The 18,282-nt window shown below is 38.7% G+C and overlaps 1 protein-coding gene across 1 annotated transcript; it reads right to left on the bottom strand.

The window, feature by feature from the left end:
• Positions 1-12,680: 12,680 nt before the first annotated feature.
• On the bottom strand, positions 12,681-15,021 carry LOC145007345 (uncharacterized). Its single transcript, XM_078966300.1, has 2 exons — positions 14,458-15,021; positions 12,681-13,865 (listed from the first exon to the last, which is right to left on the bottom strand). Exons 1-2 carry the CDS (start codon positions 15,019-15,021, stop codon positions 12,681-12,683), a joined length of 1,749 nt encoding a protein of 582 aa, XP_078822426.1.
• Positions 15,022-18,282: the final 3,261 nt, after the last annotated feature.

Raw genomic sequence — 18,282 nt, 5'->3', positions numbered from 1 at the left:
AATTTTGAAATATGTATATATATTTGATACTTGAGATTTTTGAGAAAATATGACATGTGTTTTATTGTGATTGAAATGAAAATTTTGGTTTGAAAATTTATGGTGTTACACCTAAGCATGCTCCAATCTTCAAATTACCTTGAAACAACCACACAAAATGGTGAAATATCGGCACATCCTCGATAATATCCCTAAATGAAAAATGCATGAAAGTTAAACTAAAAATGCAATGAAATGCTATAAATAAACATGAAATTAACCTATGAAAAGGTGCAATTTATGTATCTAACAGAGACCTCAGAACCTACCATCTCATTGCAGCCTATACCTTAGCTGGATCGACAAGTATACCGTTTTGGTTGACGAGGTGCCCCAAAAAATGCACCTCGCGCAACCAAAACTCGCACTTGGAGAACTTTGCAAAACGTATATCCCTGCTCAGTGTCTTCAGAACCTCCCTCAGGTTCTCCTCGTGTTGCTCCTGAGTCTTGGAATACACAAAGATGTCATCGATAAAAACTATCACAGACCAATCTAGCATCGCTTTGCACATGCGGTTCATGAGATCCATGAATGTGGCAGGAGCATTGGTGAGCCCAAACAGCATCACCACGAACTCATAGTGACCATAGCGAGTTTGAAAGGCTGTCTTCTTCACGTCATCGTCCCCGACTCACATCTGGTGATACCCTAATTGCAGATCAATCTTGGAGAACCAAGATGCACCCTGAAGCTGGTCAAATAAGTCATCAATCCTCGAGAGGGGATAACGGTTCTTCAACGTTACCTTATTCAACTCTCGGTAATCTATACACATCTGATGTGATTTTTCCTTCTTCCTCACAAACATGACCAGGGCTCCCCATGGAGAACTGGTCGGCTTGATAAATCCCTTGTCTAATAGCTCTTGCAGTTGTGTAGACAACTCCTACATCTCAGGAGGAGCCAACCGATATGGTGCCTTGGCTATCGGAGCCGCACCAGGAACTAGGTCAATCCTGAATTCTACCTGCCTCTCCGGAGGTAGCCCAGGAAAATCCTCTGGGAACACGTCTGGATACTCCTGTACGATCGGTACATCATGTACGGTCACCTTACCCTTCTCCTGGGTATCCATGACATAGGCGACATAACCTATGCAACCCTGCTGAAGGTAGCATCTCTTCCTTGGTGCCGAACACAAAGTCGGTCCACCCTACGTCCTCTTACCCTGAATCACCAACCCTCACCCACTTGGGGTCCTAAGTCGTACTAGATGTCACTTATAGTCGATCACTGACATATTGGTGCTCAACCAGTCAATACCTACGATAAGCTTATTCCCTTGCAGGGAAATGGGGAGCAAATCCATGGAATACTGCTCATCTAACAACTACAATGTACATCCCCGATGAACCCCCGTGACCCAAGCGATCCTATCATCCGCAATGTCTACATCAAGGGGACAGTCCAGCTCCCATAGAACTCCAACAAATCACTTTCTAAGCACGAACGATACAAAGGATTGGGTAACCCCGTGTGAAATAATACTAGGAATGGGATACCGTTCACATGGAATGATCCTAAATAAGATACATGAAATATAAATATAAAAACTAACATATAAAAAAAACATAGGAGAAGAAACATACCTGTCGCCACATCTGTTGCACCACACGCCTCCTCGCTGATCAGCTGGAAGGCTCGGCTCCTCACTACAAGAGCATCTGACTTGTCCTGACGGCCATCTGTGATCTGCAATGTCACTGGAGCTGGTGCCGCCACTGGCGCTCATGATACCAATCTCGGGCAGTTGGCCTTTTTATGGGCTCACTGATTGTAGTGAAAACAAAGCATGTCTGGTGTCTGAATGGTGGGCGTAGGGGTAGTATAATCCCTGCTAAAGTGCCCCCAACATTCCGCACTTATAGCATCCCGATCCCCTACTTTACAAACTCCTACATTCCCACAGTGGCTCCGACTCTGTTGGCCCTTTGACCTCAAGTCGAATCCCTTGGGTTTCTCACCGAAACCCTAGTCGTCTGCCCAATCTCTGCCTTCCTCTTCCTAATGTGATATATATCAATCTCCCACACTCGTGCCCTAGCTATCATATCATCCAAATTCTGTCACCCTGAATAGCTGACATATTTCCAGATGTCATCTCTCAACATATCATGGTATCAGGTTACTTCATCTCCTCATCACACATGTACCGGGGCACCAACAAGGCCCTCTCCCTAAACTTGGTATAAATCTGTACCACCATCTCAGTAGTCTGTCTCATATCCAAAAACTTTATGGCCAGCTGATGAACCTCCATAGTTGCCGCAAACTCCGCCCAAAACCTGGACACATAATTCGACCAGGTCATGGCCTCAATGGTTGGGGCTCCTAAAGTATCACTGACTACCTCCCACCAGTATCTAACTCGCTCCCTCAAACACCCAACAACAAATTTGAACTTCGACCCCTCAGAGTAGAAACTCGTCACCTGTGTAGACCCGATGTCTACGATCCATCACCTAGCCAAAATGGAGTCTTTCACCGCACATAAGTCTGCCACTCCGCATCCCGTTAAATCCTTGAAGGAGAGCGTACGAGTCCCCGACTGCCAAGTGCCATGTCACTCCTGAATACCCTAAGTTGATCCTCCATCAGCTCAATGATACCCTCCTTGATCGAGTCGAAAATCACCAGGGTCGACTCAAGGATGCCTCTCGTAATCTCAGATGCAATGAACTCGCTCAATCCATCATCAACTGGTTTGGAAACCGTACCCGAACCTAACCCATATCCTAAGTTCCCTACTCTATGACGCATCACCACCATTCTGAAACAGAACACACAATCGTCAGGGTCATACATAATATCAAGAGGCGTCACACTCTGCCACTCTTGGTTCCCCGCAGCTTTCCAAGAGTCAAGTACGGATCCTCTACTTTCAGTAGTATGGGCCCATACTACTTTCCACATCTATTTGTACTTTTCTTCCAGCTTTTTCCTTGGTTTACCAAAGTTGCTTCCTATCTATGTACACGATTCATAATCGAATAATTTCTAATACTAATCCCATCCAAGGCTTGCCCTAGGGTAATCTCTAACCCACTCTCCCCCATCAGTTGTAAAAGAAGTCCCTGCTATCCCTTCCTAACTAACTCGTGAATACCATTACATATTACTAACACCAGATAATTCTTTGAATGAGAGGTCCTACCCTACAACGGTTGGATTCAGACAAGAGCTGCAAAATAAGGTTAAACCTAGCCTTCTGAAATTATTTAGTCACTCGTAATATTTAACTGAACATATTTTTTACTATTTAATTAAAGGTAACTAGAATTCCTAAAAGCACAAAGTAAGCAACATTCGAGCATTGAGTAACCAAAATCAGGCGTATCCTAAACAGGACATCATCTCACTGACTAATATACAGTTCAGTAAGCACATACAGTAGGCATACAAGGCATCCTTCCTAGATCCTTAGCCCTAGTCTAGCATGTAGTTCACATATTCACACTTCATATCATAATATAACATGTATGGATATCTTGGGGAAAACTTACTTGAGCCCGACCGATTGCAAGCATCACACTCCTTGTTCTTTATAAAAACCCTTAATCTTATTTTTAGAAAAATTAACTTTCTTGTAAAAATCTCCCAAACCCTCTATTTGAGTCCAGGCACCCCTGAAGGTGTGTCCGAATCCCTCAAACCAAGGCTCTGATACCAACTTGTAACATCCCAAAATTCATGAACAAAAATTTTCATTTTTAATTATGTAATTATAAAAGCCAATAGTCTAAAAACATCAATAGTGTGATCACATGTCATAATCAAAATCAATATACAAAATATGTCATAAGAAAACATCATCAGAGTACAACTCCCAAAGATCTCATGTGCGGAAAATCATAGTGTGATGCATTGCGATCATGTCGGCTCCTTTCCTTTCAAAGAAGAGGTATCTGAAACCAAAACTGAAAACCGTAAGTACGAAGCTTAGTGAGTTCCCCCATCATACCACATACCATACAATAAACATATTGTCTAACATATATGGGTGTTGGCTTACCACTTCGATCTCTTTCAACCAGTACTGTCGAGCATATTAAGGTGCTGGCTTACCCCTTTGGTCTCTTCCAACCAGTAACCGCCTAGAATATCAGGGTGCTTTCCTACCCCTTTGGTCTCTTTCAATCGATAACTGCCTAGCATATTTGGGTGTTCGCCTACCCCTTCGGTCTCTTTCAATCGGTTACAGGGTCTATTTCACCCCTACCAGTAACACATAATAACATAGCATATAAGCACATAAATCACATGTTGCGTAGCACATCTGGGTGTTGACCTACCCCTTCGGTCTCTTCAACCGGTTACATGGTCTGCTTCACCCCTACCACTACCACATAATAACATATCATACAAGCACTTATGTCTCAACAGATAGTTGCATACCAGCTAATTATCACAAGGACAATCATCTCTACTATAAAAAACTACTAGTGGGGAAACATTGGTGCTTTCGACCCACTTATATCGGGAAGGTAACTCACCTTAACCGTGTGTGCGAAAATCGTACTCCTCAGATGGCTTGAGAGTCCTCTCCCTAAAGCACAATAAGCCCCCTAGTTAGTTATCGGTTCCAAGTATGACTTCCTTATGGGCCAACTTCTAGTTCATGTCCTAAGACAATGTCCCCTAGGCTTTTCCCTAATGGGCCTTTTCCCCCAAGGCCTAACACATAATGAATTTAAGGTTCAAGTCCATTCCTCTAAGCTTTAAAGCCCAATCTCCTAATTCCCAAAAACCCACGCTACCCACTCTGCATGCATATGCACGACGTACCTGTCACGTATGCCCGATGTACGTTGGCCTTGACTAGAAGCAGGAAGCTGACTCGGAACGTGCAGCGTACCAGGAGGTACACCCAACATTCCTACCAGTCACCCTATAATCCTTCTTTTGACTTAATTCATTAAGTCCCAACATCTAGAACATAGATCTATACTCCTAACAACGTTCTTAAACATAAAGTTATGAACTTTATGCTTTTGCATGCATAAATGGGGATTAAGGCCCCCATTAAGTCCATAAGCTCACTTTGTGGCCATTTATCACTTGCATGGTTGGGGCTAAACCATCAAGATCTGATTTTTATGGTCCTAAATGCTTCCAAGAGCTCAAAAGGATAGCTCTTGTGGATAGATTCTTCCAAAACTCAAGGGACCACAATTATGGGACCAAAATGTGACATAAAACACCCTAAAACTACTTCTATGCATGCAATGGTCAAGGTTGGGGCTTGATACCTCAAATGAGTTAGAAAAGATGCCAGGCTTCTGGATCTACAAGCTCTCTTCAAATCTTTTCTCCTTCTTCAAAGTCTATACTCTTCAAAACCACCAAAACAACACCAAAATGCTCAAAGTAAGCTCAAGATACATGTAATGGAGTTAGGGTTCGAGTTGGGAACTGTGAGGATAAGGGAGGTTGAGATGATAAGGGTTTGGAGGATTATAAGTTGCTTAAATAGGGTGAAACCCCAAAATTTTAGGGTTTGTGTTCTGCACTTGTACGCCGCGCATACTCTTTGGTACGCTACGCGTATGTGAAAGGTGTGCATGATCATCCTTTGTTAGTATGTTGCACATACACGGGATGGTACACCCAGCATACGACATCCTTAAGTCCACTTAGTAAGGATCCAATAGATCCAACCCAATAAATATAAAATAATTAACCCAATATATAAATACCACCTTGGAGAATTATCGAGCGTTACAATCACCATTCAAGAAAACATTCATAACTTCCATACGATAAGTCTCCCATTGGCGCATAGAAGAAACTACAATCAAGTTGCGAACAATCATCATTTTTGCAATAGTAGCAAATGTCTCCTCATAATCCATACCATACTTTTATGCGTACCCTTTTGCAATAATTTTGGCTTTATAACACTCAACGGATCCATTAGACTTTGTTTTGATTTTATATACCCGATGATAACCAATCGTGTGTTTTCTGGGTGGAAGAGGCACCAGATCCCATGTATGATTTTGATAAAGAGCTGCAAGTTCCTAACCATAGCGGTCTACCAAAGGGGATCAGAAATGGTCTCCTTGTAGCATGTTGGCTCAGAGAGACGATGTACATTAGCAATAAAGGAGGCAAACATCGGTGAGTAAGAGGAATAGACAAACTTAGGAAGATTTGTAGACTGCTTATTACAATAAAGCCTCGATGGAAGGGGGTCTTGATGATCTGCAGCCCAAGGACTATCGACAGGTGGTGGATCAGCAGCAAGTGATGGATCTATGATATGTGGTGGATCATCAATGTCAATGCTAAATGGATCAATAGTATGAAGCTCGCATCATGTTACTGAACATGAATGCTATAGAATGGAATATGCTCCAAAAAGTTGACACTACGAGAGACATACAATTTCTGATTTGAAGGATCGTAGCACCGATAACCTTTCTGACCAATACCATATCCCAGAAAAACACAAAGAGCTGATTTTGAAGACAACTTATCTCTCTCCACATAAGGCTTAAAGACAAAACATGTACACCCAAAAACTCGTAATGAAGAATAATCTAGAAGTTTTCCAAACACCATGTCATAAGGAGACTTTCCCAAAGTGTATGCAGTAGGAATGCGAAGTGACGGTATGAACAGATTCTCCCCAAAACATATTCGGAACTTGAGCAGAAAGTAGTAAGGATCTGGTAGTCTCTATGAGATGTTGATGTTTTATTTATGTAACAACATTCTGCTGAAGAGTTTCTGTAGAAGATGTTTGATGTATAGTGGCATCAGATGCCAATAATTGTTTAAAATCATTAGAGGTAAATTCTCCTCTCAAATCACACCAAAACATTTTATGACAACAGAGTGTTGAGTCTTGACAAGAGCTCTGAACTCACTATATATGGTGAAAAAGTTAGACTTGCACTTCATAAAATAAACACATGTATAATGAGTGTAATCATCAATGAATGAAACATAATAGTTAGCCCCCGATTAGAGGTGATCGGAGAGGGGCCCCACACATCAAAATGCATGATATCAAATGGAGGCAACAGAACGAGTGACACTTTTATTAAACGGTAAAGCATAAAATTTTCCCAGTTTACAATCACATCAATCAGAAATATCATCAAATTTCAAAGAGTCTAACACACCAGTGGAAACCAAAAACTATAAACGAGATGCTGACACATGTCCCAAATGAGAATGACAAAGATTAAAAAAAAAATTATGAGGGGTTTAAATGAAAAGACGACAAATTGACATTAGATGCAACAACATCAGCAACCTGTAGCTGCTCCAAAAAATAGAGCTCCCCAAGTCTACGGCCTATCCCAATCACCCTTTGAAACCAAATGTCCTGTACACAGTAGAATGAATAAGAAAAGAAGACCCAACAACTAGATTTACACAACTGACTGACTGATGCAAGATTTAAAGCAAGTGTGGGAATGTAATACATAATAGAGACAGGTATACGAGAACCAACACCCTCTACTGACATTGGCGTAGAACTAGACGACATAACAGAGACAGTTGTACGAGAAAATAATGAAGCAAAAGATGAAAAATGTGGTGACATGTGATGAGATGCACCATAATCCAATATCCACAAGGATGAAGGAATACCTGACATGTTTGATGAAGAGAGACTTGAATGAGACATGGAAGCTGACATGGCAGTTGGATTGGAAACTAAAAACTATTTGAACTGCTCAAGAATCTATGGATCCAAGGCTGATGGTGGTATGCAATCTATTTTGTTCTCAACTGAAGGTGTAACAACATCGTATTGTGGTGGCCTAAAAGATGGAAACGATGGGTGTGACTTCCAATGGTTCTTCTTCTTTCAGAAAGCACACTCATCAAATGCAACTCTGGGACCATTTTAGTTTAAAGATTGAAGTCGTTGTGGAACAACAAAGATAGCATAAATGGTTGTCTTGCGAGCTCTGTCAGTATGTGACTTGATATGAGTTTCTTCAACAATCAATTCGTGAACAACAAAATCAACAATGGAAGAGGTGTGATGCAAGATTGATCCATGTAGACCTTCAAAATCTGAACGTAATGCCATTAATAACTGAACAAAATGTTGCTCTTCCCTTCTATCAATATAAGGCTTAAAAGCCAAGACATCAGGTTCTTTAAGAGCTAACTGATCCCACAAATCCGACATAGCTGCATAAAATTCCTGAACACTGAGATTGTTCTATTGTAGGGATCGAATATCACACTCTAATTGATACTGCTTTGCAAAGTTAGACTGAGTATATAGCCTAGCCAAGTGATCCCAAACCTCCTTTGTTGTATCATACTTCGCCAACTAAGTACCAATAGACTAGATAATAGAATTATTAATCCAAGTAATAATTTTGGAGTTATCAGTCTCCCAAGAATCGAGTAAGGTTGCATAATTAGCAGTCTTCTCGTCCATTGGTTTCTTCCTATCACTTGTAACAATCCCCCACATAGTCTTGCCTCGCAAGAAATTCTTCATAACATAACTCCAATAGGAACAGGTCTAGCAATCAAGTTAGATACTAATGGAATGAAGAGAATCATCTCTCGGGGTCATATTATGATATCAGTCAAACAAGAATAACCAAAACAATAACAAAGACGATTAGCAGCAACAACTATCAAGATTTCAAAATCAACAAAACAAATAGACGAAACGAATCCCTCGAAGTCGTTGAAATGAACAAATCAAATGACTCTAAATACTGAAACGAGCAAGAAAACCATACCCAAAATTGGAAAAAAAAACCTTGAATAGTATTGATGAATAATGATTTCGATGAATAGTGACGTGCCTGCTAGAACTCTCCCCCCAAAACGAAAATACTGATGATCAACCGAGCTCTGATACCATGTAAACAATCAAGTGAAAATGGCTAGGGTTTCGTATTATTATAAAAAAGAAGTACAAATACAATGAAAGGAGGGAAATACATAATATATAGACTAGCTAATTAGGGTTTCCTAGCTAAAATGCCGAATCATAAAACCAAATACAAGATAAGGTCCGAAATTTTATTAGTCAACAGTAGCGACCTTATGTATTTATCTTCCAACAGATACAACAATACTTAACTTTTATCAATACAATCATTAAAATTCAAGTTATAAAATGGATTGACACAACTGCAACGTGCATTAGGTAAATTCCTTGTTTATTTTAATTTGCATACGCAAACGTGCATTAGGTAAATTCCTAGTTTATTTTAATTTGCATACAACATACCATGTAGGCGATACATGATCATTTGGCATACACATGATAAATTCAATCAAACCCATAAATCGATAATTTAATTGGTTTATCAAGTAAGGATCGTCTTAGGTCAAAATTTCTATGTAATTTGTGCAATAAAGATACATACATGATTATTGATATAATAAGTTTTCGTTTTTCATAAAATTTAGTTGAGTTTCGAGTGGAAGGACACGTGCATGGAGTGCGACTAAAGACATAACACGAAATAAAATAGACAACTAGTAAGCAATAATAGAAAAATATACCTTTACGTCCCTCCAACTAATCCCAATAACTTAGCGGACAGATTTCGGATACTATATAAAGTTATATAAAGTTGATATACCAAAGGCTTCTAGCCCAGCGGTATCCGGTGTTGCCCTCCCTACTTGAGGTTGAGGGTTCAAATCCCGTCGTGGACATAGGTGGATTTAAGATGTAGTTTAGGAATAGGTTAGATTTGCCGTTTCAAAAAAAATATAAAGTTGATATAATTTCCATCTCACATTCTACTCTAAAAAATATATCTCCACTTCTACCATGAAGATGTTCAAATTTAATAGGTATTCCTAAAATTACAACGAATTTTGCTCTCTCTAATGTGATTCATCTTTGGTAAACTTTTTTGAGTTTTAGTAATGTTATTTTCCATGTCAATAATGTTCTTAGGATTTCACACTATAAAATGTCTCATATTTCTATGTTACAATGTTAAAGTATCATCCTATTTGTTTAACTAGTTGTTATATTGCATTAGGTTTCAATAAAATCTCATATTGAGCACTATTGCCCCGAAATATATTATTTTTATATGTGTTTTTGGATTTCAGATATGCTCTTCGTATTATAAAATTAATCGGCTTATATACACTAAATTAATATCGTATGAAATAATCTAAGAAAGTTGTCATGTCAAATAATGTTTTTTTTTTAATTTCCAATGTGTTAGACTTGGTGGGCCCAATAAGAAACCTACACGAGCCACTAGGGTTTAGGTCAAACATGCCTCGATAGATGCATTGATTATACAATTTCATCATATCGATTAATTAGGGCTTCCCAGGTTTCGATTATGTTTTATTGTGTATTGTATTTCGTTATGGATTAGGGTTTATACTTATGCTTAAAAATATATTGTAATTTGTTATCTAAATAAAGATAGCTTGTTTTCAACATTTATTTGTGTTGTAGTATGTCCTTTTAGATAAAAGTTATGATATTTATATAACAAAAACACAATATTAAACGATAATATAAAAATATTTATTTTTGTTGCATCATGGATTTATAAACAAGATGTATGGGTTTTTTGAAATACTAAAAATAAAATTATGATAAAATCACGATATGATAAGTAAAAAGCACAACAGTAATGACATTAAAAAGTAAACAACTAATTTACATAAACGGCAAATGATTTATTTGTTGGAAAATTTAGGGTTTGTGGTGGAGATCTGGATACCAACTTGGATTGTGATATCACTTTTCGAACTGATGTTTGTACCTTATGCCTGAGTTACAAGAAATTCAGCCTAGGATAATCCACGTTTCTAGGCACAAAAGACATAAGCCAATATGCTACAGGATTCAGTGAAAGTCTGATGAAAACGAGAGCTTAAGATTGTAACCCTCTTCTGTAGAGGAAGAGATGTTTATATATTAAACATGATTAGGGTTTCATTAGGGTTGGGCTGTCATTAGTTGCTTTGGAAGCAAGTAATGTTAATCCGGATTTAATGAGGATTTAGGGTTACCAAAAACTAACGAGTTTCGTTAGTTTTACCATAATCACCCTCAAGAAATTGAATTTTCCATTATGTTCCTATATGTAAAACTCGGTGAGGTTTTGGGGGGTTACCCCAAACCCTGCTGGGGCTCTACCCCTTGGACCCCAGCCAGGGGCTCTGCCCCTAGACCCCGCCAAAGGGGTGTTGCCCCTTTGGAAACCCCGGACCCCAACAGGACCCTAGCCAGGGGCTCTGCCCCTAGACCCCGCCAAAGGGGCGCTGCCACTTTGGAAATCCTAGACTCGGGGCACTGCCCCCGGACCCCCGATTAGTCGTCGAACCGACTTCTGATTTGATCTTATACATGTGGGCACTCCATACAACCCCGTACATATATTAGAGTGCAAATCATGAAGCCCATTAGCTCACATGTTGGTTCAAGTTACTTAAAATGAGATGGTGACACTAAAATAACCAACAATCCTCCCCTATTTTAGTGTAACCCTTGTACAAACATAACCTTATCAGACAAACCAAACTAGTACATCATGAAAATATCGAAACGATTGAATTTCCACTTAGTAACATACATTTGCAAATACTCGAGAATCAGTGTGTTCTACGAATTAAACCCATCAACCCATTTGAATACCAAAATGTCAAATACATACTAGTTTATTGAATTTCTAGCATAATAAAACTTGACACTATTGTAAAGCTCTGTGTCCCAATCCTCTCATGATCGTATCAAGGTCAATTCCACAATCTCTTGAAATGCTGTTACACTTCACAATCACGTAGGTAAATCCTTTCCATGTATCTGCACATACATTTATCAAAGGAGTTATTAAGAAGTTAAACTTCAACCTGGCTAACTTGCAGAACAGAACACATACCTCGGATGAATACTTCATGTGTTCCAATCTATAAGTATGTTCCTTCTACATTGAATTCAACTCCTAACATTATATTAGGAGGGAATTGGGTGTCTCATCATTATAGAATTAAATGGACTTTTATCCCATCCCGATTACAGACTTGTGCAGTAAGTCTCTTGTCAAACCTTTAGTCAAGTGATCTGCCAAATTTTGTTGCGATTTCACAAACTCAACCGAAATCACACTATTCATGATTAATTTTCTAATCATACTATGTCTAACACCTAGGTGTCTAGACTTGCCATTATAAACCTGGCTATATGCCTTAGCCAAAGCGACAACACTATCGCAGAGGATAGAAATAGGTGATATCGGTTTATACCATAAAGGAATATCATAGACTAAATTCCTTAGCCACTCTGCTTCTTTACCAGCAGCTGCTAACGTAACAAACTCATATTCCATTGTCGAGTTTGTAATGCAAGATTGCTTCTTAGAAGCCCAAGAAATGGAAACTCCCTCAAGCAAGAATACCCAACCAGAAGTTGGGGAATGGTCCTCCATGTTGGTAATCCAACTTGCATCTAAATGACCTTCTAAAACCGAAGGACTCCCCAAGTAGCTCACACCATAATTCATGGTTCCCTTGAGATAATTAAATTCTCAATTCATTGCTTGCCAATGTTGAGCACTAGGATTGCTAGTATATCTACTCAACTTACCCACAACAAAATCAATATCAGGTTTGGTACTCGTCATGGCATACATCAAGCTACTAATAGCCTTAGAGTATTCCAATTATGAAATGGGAACGCCATTATCTGGCATTAATTTCACACTTGGATCCATAGGAGTACTCACAGGAGAATAGTCTGTAAAATTAAACTGCTTGAGAACTTTCTCAATATAATGACTTTGAGTCATTACCAATCCTTTGTTCATCCTCTTAATTCTTATTCCAAGAATCACATCAGCCTCTCCTAAATTTTTCATAGAAAACTTGGATGATAACAATTTCTTTGTTTCACCCACTTGATTTTGGTCGGTACCAAAAAACAACATGTCATCTACATATAAGCAAATGATCATTCCATTTCTAGTAGAATCATCAAATCTACTATAAACACATTTGTCACATTGGTTTGTCTTGAAACTGAAAGACAAAATCACCTCATCAAATTTTTGATGCCATTGTTTAGGCGCTTGTTTCAGCCCATACAAAGATTTGACAATTTTACAAACCATATGCTCTTTACCAGACATAATGAAACCTTCTGGTTGTTTCATGTAAACTTCCTTGTCAAGATCACCATTTAAAAAGGCTATTTTCACATCCATTTGGTGAATAACCAGATTGTGGATACTTGCCAAGGCAACCAACAATCTAATAGTATAAATACGTGCAACTGGAGCATACGTATCAGAATAATCAATACTGGGTTTTTGTCTAAAACCTTCAATGACTAACCGAACTTTGAATTTGTCAATAGTCCTATTAACATTCATTTTCTTTTTGAAAATCCATTTGCAACCAAGAGTTTTAGAACCCGGAGGCAAATCAGACAACACCCATGTGTTGTTCTCAAGAATTGATGACATTTCATCATCAATTGCTTCCTTCCAAAAGGCACTATCATGAGACTCCATGGCCTCTTGATAAGTCTTAGGATCATCTTCAACACTATAGCAATAAGAGTATTCAAGACTAATTTCATCCATCGAAACTTCCACTAAGTATAGTTGAAAGTTGGATCTGAAATTTTTCGTAATTTGGCCTCTTTTGCTTCTATGAATATCTTGTGGTTCTTTCATGATCCCACCATATTGGCTTTCTAAATTTATCCCTTTATTAGCACCAAAAGTAAGATCCTTAGGCCTTTGAATCGATGAAAACCTCATCTCATCAAAAATGGCATCCCGCGGCTCGATAACAATGTTAATTGAAACCGAATCATTAGGTTCTATTTCATAAAACCTATATGCCTTGGAATGTTTAGTATATCATATGTAATATGCAATCAATTCTACATTCTGCCAAAATTTTCTTTTTGGGCTCGGTAAGTTTTACAACTGCCCGACATCCCCAAACCCGAAAATAACTCAAATTCGGCTTTTTTTTGAACCAAAGTTCATATGAGAATGCTTTGTTCCTTTTATTTAGAACCCTATTCAATAGATAGCAGGCTGTTAAGATGGCCTCTCCCCCAGAATCCTTCACTCGATCCTGAGTAAGACAACATCGAGTTTACCATTTCCTGTAAAACTCGATTTTTGCATTCAACAATACCATTTTGTTGGGGCGTGTAAGGTGTCGTTGTCTCATGAGTGATAGACATTGATTCAAAATAAATGGGATCCATATATTCACCTCCCTTATCAGCCCTGAGACATTTAACCGAAATTCCTAATTGCAATTCCACCTCGGTTTTGTATATTTTGAATTTATCTAAGGCTTCGTCCTTAGAATGCAACAAATACACATAGAAAAACCGAGTCCAGTCATCAATAAAAGTGACCACATACTTTTTATTTCCCAAAGAAGGAGTGGAGTGAAATCACACAAGTCACTGTGTACAAGTTCCAAAATAGTTGAATTTCTAATAACACTAGGAAATGGCTGTTTTGTCACTTTTGTAAGCATGCATGTTTTACATTTATCAGATGTCATATCAAAAGCTGGAATTAATCCATCTTTTGACATCTCATGCATCCTTCTTAAGTTGACATGACCTAATCTTACATGCCAAAGCATAGATTTATCAACATTAGAAGCAAAATATACAAATGCAGAATTTTGAACAGGTAATAATTTGTCAACAATATTTAAATGAAACATTCTATTATTTAAATATCCAAATCCAACAAACATTCCACCCTTACACAAAACAAACTTATCCGTTTCCATAATTTGTTTAAAACCATCATAATTCAAACAACTAGAGCTAACAAGATTCTTGAGAATCTTGGGAACAAACAAAACATCAAATAACCTAATTGTCTTTCCAGAAGTAAATTCAAGACACACGAAACGTAAACCACAAATAGGAATAAAAGAATTGTCTCCCATTTTCAGCACCGACCCATCTTCAAGCGGAGTTAATGTTTCAAACATCTGTTTATCCTTGCATACATGCTTCATTGCTCCAGAGTCGATCCACTAAGCAACATCATCATCCTGCACACAGAGTGATTCAGGGATAAATGAAACATAATAAACATAATTTTGATAAGAATTATCAAAGTTAGTCAAAAACTGACCTCCTTTAACTTAGGTCGAAGACCCATTCACTTTCCCATTGGCACCACTGTTTCCAACACCAATGTTGCCCAAATTCACACTACAATCACGCTTGCAATGACCAACTTGATTGCACCTCCAAAAAATCAAATCCTTTCACTTTTGGTTGGAGTAGCTTTAGACAAGTTCCTGCTTACGTTTTTCATGTCCTTTGTGATTCTAGTTCCTTGTTTTGTTTTCAACCATATGAACCGAGGGTTGTACAGGTTCAACTTTTCCTTTGGGTATTTCAGATTTGACACTTTCCTTCGCACATAGTGATTCTTTAATACGAATGTGACTAGTAAGTTGAACCAATGACAGTTCCTCCTTTTGATGATTCAAGTTATGTTTGAAGTCTTTCCAAGATGGAAGCAGTTTGTTAATGATAGTGGACACAACAATGGATTCATCCATATTCATACGGTGTAGTTTAAACTGACCATATATGCCAAGGAGTTCATTGTACTGTTCAATGACAGACCTTGAATCATCCATCTTATAATTATTAAAGTCACTAACCAGAAACTTCTTGCTAGAAGCATCCTCAGTAATGTATTTCAGTTCAAGAGTATCCCACAACAACTTGGCACACAAGGCTTCACTATGGATATCAAATAAAGCATCATACATACCGTTCAGAATGTGACCTTTGCAGATGTAGTCATCATTGTCCAACTTCTATCTCTTTCTCGTCTCTTCAGCCGTCTTAATAACACCTTCTACAAGCTCTACTGGTCTTGGAGTACTCAGCACGTATGCTTATTTCAGAGTGGTCATCATGAAGTGCATCTTTTTCTTCCAACATCTGAAGTCGATGCGTTCAAACTTCTCCAACTTGGCAAACTTAGTGGTCATCTCGCGGATTGAGTCACCCATCTCCAGAAACAGGAAATATCAGTTCAAGTGTTGAGAAATTTAGGGTTTGTCGTAGTGATATGGATACCAACTTGGATCGTGATATCACTTTCCGAACTAATATTTCTACCCTATGCATGGGTTACAAGAAATTCAACCTAGGATAATCCAAGTGGACACTTACGTTTCTAGGTACAGAAGACGTAAGCCAATATGCTAGAGGATTTTGTGAAAGTCTGATGAAAACGAGAGATTAAGATCGTAACCATCTTCTGTAGAGGAAGAGTTGTTTATATATTAAACACGATTAGGGTTTCGTTAGGGTTGGGCCTTCATTAGCTGCTTTGGAAGTAAGTAATGTTAATTCGGATTTAATGAGGATTTAGGGTTACCAAAAACTAACGAGTTTTGTTAGTTTTACCATAATCACCCTCAAGAAAATGAATTTTCCATTATGTTCCCATATGTAAAATTCATTGAGGTTTTGGGGTGCTACCCCAAACCCCGTGGAGGCTCTACCCCTAGACCCAGCCAAATGGGCGCTGCCCCTTTGGAAACCCCGGACCCCAGCCAGGGGCTTTGCCCTTTGGACCCTGCTAGGGGCGCTGCCCGTGGACCCCCGACTAGTCATCGAATCGGCTTCTGATTCGATCTTATACATGCGCGCACTCCACACAACCCCGTACATATATTGGAATACAAATCATGAAGCCCCTTATCTCACATGTTGGTTCTAGTTACTTAAAATGACATGGTGACACTAAAATCACCAACATTATTTGGTGTTAGTCCATTAGGGAGTTTAACTACAATTGCTTTATTGGGCATTTCTCACTGAAACAAATTTAAAAAAGGATGTACAATTTTCCTTTCGAACACGCATCCTTATGGCTCTAACATGAAAAGAAATAAAAAAATGGTAGAAATCTTTAAATTGAATTGATTGCATGACCACATGATATACCAAAAAAATTACAATTTCTGACATGTATAAGCCATATATTTCAGATCGACAGTGTCATTGTTCATACCATCATTAACTTCATATATCAAGTTGTGGATGAGATACGCATTCTAGGGTCCACACTTGACCATTCACCTTCCAAAGACCTATGTGTGTAAGGGGTGATTTCCCCATCAGGTCCTGCTATATAAGATATTAGGATTCTCATCATAAAATGTTAAAATAGTCATATTTCATTGTTTATATATTTACCTTCGCCAACACATTGTTGAGAATATAAACATTGCATTATGCCATGAAACATCTCAATTAATCTCATTATTTTTACATTTCATTCCTCTATCTATAATGTGTACATGGAAATGAAAATATTAAAACTTATAATATGGAAGAAGATCCTTGTCCATTTATCAAGACCAATTATCCTTAAGCCTTTCACAACATCTGGGCTTGATTCGAAGCATAATAGTCAAGGAAAAAAGAGAGCTCTCTCCATAAACATATTGGTGATCTTCTTTATTGACTCTACCGTCTCTTAATGACAGATACTCCTAAGCCAACCTCTCCCTCTCCACCAGGGGAATATACTTAGTGTGGAACATCTTCGAGAACTTCTCCCAAGTAATAACAACATTCTTCATAGGAGTATAAGGACCAGTCACTAGCTTCTACCCCTCATTAGCGCCCAAACAAAGAAGGTTTATGGTGCACACTCCTCTAGACATGAAAAAGTAAATAAATAGATTTCCAAATTATAAATCCACCTCATGGTCACGATCGACTCCTTGACCCCGTTGAATTCTAGCGGCTTTGTATTGCTAAAGTCCCAATACTGAAATGACCCTCTTCCCTGAACCTCGTAGCAGGAATAAGTATAGTAGATGCAACAACAATAGCCTCAGTTACGGTGGTGTATCGCTCATCAAAAAGCTCAATCATCGTGGTCTTAATACACCCTAAATACCCTAGGATAACCTCCCTAACACCCATGGTCACTTGATTGGTGATCATCTCATGAACCTCCTTATCTGTCACCCTTGGCCTCTCCGGTCCGCCAGCTCCTGATCTAGATCCTCTAGTGATCGACATACTGTAAACAAACCGGAATACATCAGAAAAGTCGCAATTCAAACTATTACAATTATTATGGATAGACTAAAGCCTTGGGGTTCGTGACTTCCTTGCTACGCGTACAGGTCTCGTGCTTCCAGTAGTACGTATCTATATTACCTGCCACACGTACCTATATTTGTCTCAAGGGGTCAACACGAACCATGGGCCACAAGGTCTAACATCTAGGA

Source organism: Lactuca saligna, chromosome 7 (assembly GCF_052625555.1).
Source record: "Lactuca saligna cultivar CGN05327 chromosome 7, ASM5262555v1, whole genome shotgun sequence".
NCBI lineage: Eukaryota > Viridiplantae > Streptophyta > Magnoliopsida > Asterales > Asteraceae > Lactuca > Lactuca saligna.
The sequence above is the reverse complement of the archived record's forward strand: the minus strand, read 5'-3'. Positions and strand labels throughout refer to the sequence as shown.